Below are 8,567 nucleotides of genomic sequence, written 5' to 3'. Positions count from 1 at the left end.
AGAGATATTTATAGCTCATGCTTATCCACTCCACTTAAATTACCAAAATACCCTTCCACAAATTAGCTTATTCTCCTCTAATCTTTTATACAATCTTTTTACTCCTTTGACATTGGGACAAGGTCCATAATGGTCTAGAAATGCTCCAGTTCATGAAAACTTAAAAATTCTAATCCGAGGTGAAAAATGACCATTTTACCCCTATTGTGAAAATCATCAAAATTTTTGTTTTCTTGTCATTTTACCCCTAATTTCATCATTCATTTCTGTGGCTTATTTATCTACAATTATAAAAACTTATTAAAAATTACTACTCATTAGCATAAATTAATATATTAGAATTAAGTAAAATATGATTATACATAGCAAATTATCAGGTTCAACAATTAATAATATCACAATTTTCTATATATTGATGAAAACTAAATATAAGCATCCAGAAACCACATAAAGTTAAATACAAAAATCAAATAATCAAGTAATATATCTAGAAAATAAATCCAAAAAGAAATATTTATAATTTCAAGATATTATTTGACATGTAATACTAATGATTGACTTAGTCAAAATGTTATTTATTATTCTATATTACGTGACGTTATGTGGAATACTAAAATATCATAATTGATAATGATATGACTTATTGACATATCATAATTGATGATGACATGACATGACATATTATGTTGAGTAAGAATTATGCCAAAACTAAAATATCAACTAAAGGGAAATTTTAATTTGTAGGCCATAAGGTGTTGGCTCTCTAGTCTATAGTGTGCATTAACTGGTCTTTTTCTTATCAGCTAGCTCGTTTAAAAAGAAAATATGTTGATCAAAAATAATTTTCTTTTGTCGACCAACAGAATCCTACAATAATTTTATGCCTCATTCATAATGGCTTAGGGGCCCTATAGCAAAATTTTTTTACATGAATTATATATAATATATATCTTATAATAATAGGTTACAATGTGAAAAAAAAAAAAATACATATAGTAGAACATATACCCATTAACAAGATAACAAATCACATGGCCTTTTCTTTCTTTTTTTGGGAAAATATATACATATCGTCACTTATTTTTTAATTTTTACAATATGTATGTATGAATTAAACCATATTAAAATGATTCCAAAAAGTTATTCCTTATAAATACCAACTAAGATTTAAGGGACTGACTAACATATTCTTCTCCATTTCTATCCATTCCTCCTGACTGCTGGTTTTATTATGGACACAACAGAAATGATCTCCAAAGACATTGTTTCAATAGTATCCCAAGATAAGGAGGAGCCATGGGATGATGATGAATTCCAAGAATTGGTGCAAACTCTCCCAAAAGAAAAAAACTGGTATGGAACTCATCTTTATTTCTACCAAGGATTTTGGTGTGCATCTCGTGTGTTTAGAGCTATGATTTGTTTCCAGAAACATTTCCAAGCACTTGATTCTGATATTTTTCTTACAAGTATCCCAAAATCTGGCACTACTTGGCTTAAGGCCTTGACTTTCTCAATTGTGAACCGCAATCAATTTGCAAGGGAAGAAAATCCCTTGCTCAGCTCAAACCCTCACCAACTTGTTCCAGTCTTTGAGTATGATCTTTACTTGAACAATCCTTGCCCGGATCTCGAAAATAGCTGCCCTTATCAACCAAGAATGTTCTCAACCCATTTACCTTATGCTTTTTTGCCACCTTCCATTAAAGATTCCAACTCTAAGATTGTCTACATATGTAGAAATCCGATGGATATGTTCATTTCTTTGTGGTTTTTTACTGACAAACTTCGACCCGATAACGTAGAGCCTTTATCACTAGATGAAGCATTTGAGAAGTTTTGTCAAGGAATGCATGATTTTGGACCATTTTTTGATCATGTACTAGGGTATTGGAAGGCAAGTCAAGAAAATCCCAACCGAATATTGTTTTTACAATATGAAGATCTCAAGGAAAACATTAATTTTCACATAAAAAAATTGGGAAAATTCCTGGGTTTTCCTTTCTCAGAAGTGGAAGAGGAACAAGGAGTTGTAGAAGAAATAGCAAGAATGTGTAGCTTTGGGAACTTGAAAGAATTGGACGTGAACAAGAATGGCATGCACACCTTCGGAATTGCACACAACACCTTTTTTAGGAAAGCTGAAGTAGGAAATTGGTGCAATTATCTCACGCCTTCCATGGTGGAGTGTTTCAAGAAGCTTATACAAGAAAAGTTAGATAAGTCAGGTTTAACATTCAAATTGTCTCGTCAAAACTTTTAAAGAAGCTTTTGCCTAATTCAAATGATTGTCTCTGGCTTGTTGGATATTCGATGGCTGAATCTATAATCTTGATGTTGTACTTGTTGAGGCAAATGGAATATTTTTAATGAAGTTGATCGACTTTGCAAAAGTATTACAGAGGTGGTGTTTGCCCGCACACTTGGTGAAGTGAACAAGGTGATCGACTCTCTTGCAAAACTCGGAGTTGATAGAGTTGAAATGTTCTGTTTGGTGGAGAGATCGTGATTGGCTGCCATATTAGCTGCTCTTTTCATTACATGATGACTTTCTTGCATACGTATGAGGTTTCTTGTGGTACTAGCTAGTGTTTATTTCTGGAGTCAGGTATATGGTTGGGATCAGTTACCAAGCGTCAAGATAATATGTCTAATAATGGTTCCCAAAGGGCAGCTTTATTTCTCTGGCTTGTTGCTTCAGATCGTTTGGGAATGGAGGATGCCTAATACTTTTTGTTTGTTCAGTTCTGTCATTTAGTGATTATGTTTTTTAATGATGTTTTAGGCTTCTCTAGTGTCCTCCTTGTTGTAATTTGGGATTAAGGTAATTTGTCGTGGTGCTTGTAACGAAATGTCTTGTAATGATATCTTGGTATTAGTGTCCAAACAATCCAAATTTGGTCTTTGTGTTACAATCTATAATATATATAACACTACTAAGAATGTTTTGAAAATTTTTTCTATTAATGAAAATAAATATATTTTTACTCATTATATTTTTAAATTTTTATTTGTCATTTAAAAAAAATTAATTTGTTAATTATTATATAAATAATATTTATAATAATGTATGTATTAGTATCACACAAGGATTGAGATTTAATTTTTATTGTAAATAAGAATTATTTAATTTGTAAATAAAAATTTTAATTATAATAAATGACTTTCATTAAAAAAAAAATTTAATTTTAATAGTATGAATAATTTGCAGATTAATATTACAAATTTCCAATTATTTATATTTCAAAATTTGCACTTCCAAATTTTTATGTTTTATATAATCATTTTTAAAAATAAAAAAATCAAGTATTCACATTATTAAAAGGGAAAAGCTCATGCTTTTCAAATGAGGTTGTGCAACTTTAAAAGCCCTTAGGTTACGTTTGGTTAGCGAAATAAACATGAATAGAATAGAATAGTTATTATATGGGAATAGAATAGAATAATTATTATTTTATTTGGTACGACAAATGAAATAGGATATAAATAATTATTATAACTTATTGTAGTGTTTGGTTGGTAATAATAATTTTGGAATAAGAAAAAAATAGAAAATAAAAAGACAAAAACACCTTTTATTATTTATATGACTATTTATTTTTATTAGATTTTCTAATTATTAACAATCTAGAATTTAATTAAAATATTAATATTTTATTTATAATTCAATTATTAATATTTTATTTAATTTAAATATTATTATGATTAATTTTATTTTATTTTTAAAATATTAATAATTGATAATTTAAATATTAATATTTTATTTATAATTTAATCCTTAATATTTTAAAAATATTAATACTTTATTTAATTTAAATATTATTACCATCAACTATTTTATTTTTAAATATTAATAATATATAATTTAAATATTAATATTTTATTTATAATTTAATCATTAATATTTAAAATATTAATAATTTATTTAATTTAATATTATTATGACCATAATTTTAGCTTATTTTATTTTAAATATTAATAATTGATTATTTATTTAAAATATTAATAATAGATCATTTAAATATTAATATTTTATTTATGATTTAATCATTAATATTTTNTTTAAATATTAATATTTTATTTAATTTAAATATTATTATGATTAATTTTTATTTTATTTTATTTTTTAAATATTAATAATTGGTAAGTTATTTAAAATACTAATAATTGATGATTTAATTATTAATATTTTTAACATAATTTAAATGATATCATGCCTATTTATTTTTAATTTATTTTGTTTTTAAATAGGACTAATTTATAATTTATTTTATTAATAATTGATAATTTAAATATGAATATTTTATTATAATTTAATTTTAATATTTTAAAATATTAATATTTAATTAAAATTTGGAATTAATCGAAAGAATGAGGAGAGAGAGAAAAATAATATTTTATACAAATAGAGTTATAATTTTTGAAATTTGTAAGGGGTATTTTGATTTTTATAATTTTTGAATTTATTCCTCAATCATGGAATAGCTAATACCTTGAGGGAGGGTGGTATTAGCTATTTCTTAAGTTTGGAGGATTTTGGAGAATAACTATTCTATAAGAATGGCTATTCCTTGGACTATTTCTTAACCAAATAAAAGAATCAAAATTCTTTGAGAATAAAGGGGGAGTCATTCCCTCAACCAAACATGCTAAATCGATTATCTGAAATGATTTGTTTTCTTCTAACACACCTTAATGTTTTGAAAATGATTATCTGAAAATTTTGAAATGATTACCCATAGACTTTAAAATCAATTAATTAAAGATTTTCCAAAATTGTTTCTTGAAAATTTTAAAAATAATTACCTGAAGACTTTCAAAATGATTATTTGAAAGTTTTGAAAATTATACTTGAAAGATTTGAAATTTGTACTTAAAAAATTTGAAAATGATCACATAAAAAAGAAAAAATTATGGAAAGATTTGAGAATCTAGTTATTTAGAAGTGTCTCTACTTTTTTTACAAATAAAAAACATTATTTGGTTACGTGGAGATCTTTCTTTGGCTCTCATAATCTTTTTCGAGGTTAACTATTGTTTTCTCCGATCCTAAAATCTAAGATCTAGAGTTTACTGTTCATACTATTTGTCTGCTACTAAGTCAATAATATTTTTTTTTTGTTTTCTTGTTACATTCTAACTTTATGCTTATTTCTTTTAATATTCATTGTCATGGGCTTTCATTTTCTTTAGTTTTTTTTTTTTACCACCAAAACCAAAACAAAACTTAACTAACCCATTTTTGAGATCTACGAGGATATGCTGATTACAGCTGGCATCAGTAACAGTGTTAAGATAAAAATATACTGTTTTGCAACTTTTCTTTTTCAAAAGAAAGAATGTTATGCCGAAGACCAACAATTGGGAAGCACATGCTTGATTACTTTAAAATAAAATTCTCCTTTTTCTACTTGTGACACTACCTCCCGTTGGAAGAGATTTCAAATCACTAAACCTTTTTATACTTTTTAATTAATTCATTAAATTTAATCATTTATGTTGAGAAAATAGAATTATTAAAAAAAATTATTTATCGATACGGTATAGGGTACAGAAGAATGGCAAAACAAATCTAGAAAAGTAAGGCAAAATCGTTTAATGCCAAAAGAAGGAAGCATTTTAAAGCATACTGATGGTTCAGTTCCATTTGTGGTTCATGCAAAAAGGATGGTATGAATTAATCTTACTTCGCATTTATATGTATAATTTTCTTTCAAACTAAATTTAAATTGTATGTTTAGTAGTTTTACTTTGGTTTTTCCTTACATGTTATTTATATATAGATTATGATTGAGTATATATAGTTGTAAATAAATACAAGCAATTGAGTTAAAACGAGACGTTAGCTTTTTAGAAGTGTTCAACTGCACTTATAACCATTTAGGTGGTCATAGTGATTTTATAGATAACAAGTCCAAGTCTATGAGTGTACTACAAAATTGATTAATTTTTACTTTAAAATTGATTATCTAGTTGAATAATAATCTTATTTATTTTTGTGTGTAGGAAATGTATAATTCTGTACTATCACAGAAGTATAGTGAGGATTCATCTTCTCAGCTAGAATTCGATCGGCATGCTTGGACTGAAGCAATTGGAGGGATGGAGACTACACACACTCATGTGTATGGGTTTGGTACTCGGGTGCTTGCTACAGTTTTACTTACTGGAACACACAACAATGTAGCAACATCTGAGTCTACGTGTGACCCTATCAAGTTAAACGTTAACAGTCCCTAAATTGCATTGGAAGAAAAAGGGAAAAATCTTTCAGAAAACTTGGGTAAGATACGTGAGGAAATATGTGGGGAAATACGTGAAGAAATGAAAAATGCAATGGTGAAAAGTATGACTGAATTTATGGCACATATGGAAACCATGATCATGAGTAATGCACGTTCAAAACAAAGAGATGCGAGACCTTCAAGCTAAAATCTGGACAAATAAGAACACAACATTTCATGATATGATGTCTATTTTTCACTGCTACACTTGGATACTTTTTAGTATAGCTGTTTAATAACACATTTAGCTTTATTTTCATATGTATTTAACTTTTTTAGACATTGTGTGTTTAGGGTAATTTTTAATTATATGATTTCGACTTTGAATTTCGAATTTTAATGTGTGTTTCTTTTATATATTTTGAAAGCCCAATGCGGATGTGAATTGATAATATATTATTGAAATGAAAATTGGTAATTTTTGTTGAAAAAGCAATAGTAAAAGATATACAATTAAATTTCTAACGAAATTTTTCATTGAAAATTTAATTATTTTTCCGTTGGAAATCCACTTCCAACGAAAAACTTTTCAACTGAATTTTCCGTTGGAAAATAATTTCCAATGAAATTTTTTCCAACGGAATGGAAAGAATATTTTGACGAAAAATTCTTTTGGAAATTTCCAACAAAATTCCGTTGGAAAATCGTTTCCAACGGAATTTTCAGTATGAAGTGTCTTTTCCAATGGAAATTTCGTTGGAAATTTCCAACGGCATTTCTCACTGCAGTGTTTTCCAACGAAAATCCATTAGAAATATCGAATGGAATTGCAATGGGATAACCATCAAAAAGCCAATTTTTCCAATGGAATTTTTCGTTGGAAATTTTCAACGGATTTCCAACGAAAAGTATTACAGACGAGGCTTTTATTGACAGAGTTTTCAATGGATTTTTTCGTTGAAAATCCATTGGAAATAGACATTTCCAACAAAAAATTTCATTGGAAATAGGCTGTTTTTTTGTAGTGTTTTTTTGACGAATTTTTTATCCTTTTCCCATGATTTTTTTATCATTTTTCAACAGATTTTCAGCAAAAATACCTTTTTTCAATGAATTTTCAACTTTTCACTTAAATTTGTCACTTAGGTAACAAATAATCTTATCAATTGAATCAAGTTTTTCAATAATTTCATAAAATTTTAACTTCAAGGTCTATTGATCAAGGTCTATGTTTAAACTTTTGTAAAAAAAATATTTACAAAATAATAATAAAAAACCAAGATCTATTATGTAACTCAATGTTCATTTAATTTCTATATATAACAAAATAACTTTTGAGGACTTGAGTTTGAGATGACTATCTCTTATAAGTAAGGTGACTTGTGATCGTTATCATTATACAAGTACCTAGACTTTATTTCTTGTTTAAGTTTATAGTTTACCTCGAAACTTAAATATTTGTCTCTTCATTAAATTGATAGTTAATTTAAAACATGACATTAAAAATAAGGTACAAGTAAAATTATTGTACGTGAATTACATATATATATTATAATAATTGTCACGACCCGGAACTCCCATCGAGCCAGTGACAACCGCCGCGAAGTCTCGACAGACATTCTTCCCTTGAATGCCTTTCGAGACCTCGCAAGGTTTTTGTACCAATTTTTCCATTCCTCTCGCTTTCTTTCTTTTTTTTTTTTGAATAATAAAATAAAATAAAAATATTAATTAAAATAATCTATTTTAATGTAAAATAATATATATATATATATATTTGAAACATCAAAAATTAATTTTCTGCACATAAAAACAAAATAAATTTATACATACTGTAATATAGAAAACTGGAGTATGCAATTTAAATTACAATGACACGTGATCCCCTAAATAACTGAGAAGGTTTAAGTCTATAACCTTGCTTTCTAGGATGCAACTCCGAAATTTACTTCTCGATGCAATTGACAATCTACTGCCTATTCTGAGCCTGAAAAATGTATAGAAAGAAGGGGTGAGATTATAAAATCCCAATAAGTAGACAGACATCATCAAAATAATCTAAAATCGAGTAATAGGAGACAATTAAAACAATTCATCTCAACTCATATAAATAATTGAATTTCATCTGTCAAACCCTGCTTTGTAAAATAATTATAATGTCATTCACATGCTCGATAGAATGTTTGTATATTTAGGAAGTTCGAGAAATCGTTAAAAGACGATATTGCCCTTAATGATACCATTAAGTCGATTAAGCCTCGAACTAGTTCAAATAGGAATTTTAAGGTGAAATTAAGAGTTTCACAGTTCAGGGATGACTCAAAATGGTAATTAGGAGTTCGA

General features: G+C 27.1%; 1 protein-coding gene across 1 annotated transcript; it reads left to right on the top strand.

Annotated features, from left to right (window-relative positions):
* On the top strand, nt 1,176-2,399 carry LOC108661871 (cytosolic sulfotransferase 15-like). Its single transcript, XM_018120738.1, has one exon. It carries the CDS (start codon nt 1,232-1,234, stop codon nt 2,261-2,263), a length of 1,032 nt encoding a protein of 343 aa, XP_017976227.1. The 5' UTR covers nt 1,176-1,231; the 3' UTR covers nt 2,264-2,399.

The sequence above is a fragment of the Theobroma cacao genome, chromosome 5 (assembly GCF_000208745.1).
Source record: "Theobroma cacao cultivar B97-61/B2 chromosome 5, Criollo_cocoa_genome_V2, whole genome shotgun sequence".
NCBI lineage: Eukaryota > Viridiplantae > Streptophyta > Magnoliopsida > Malvales > Malvaceae > Theobroma > Theobroma cacao.
The sequence above is the reverse complement of the archived record's forward strand: the minus strand, read 5'-3'. Positions and strand labels throughout refer to the sequence as shown.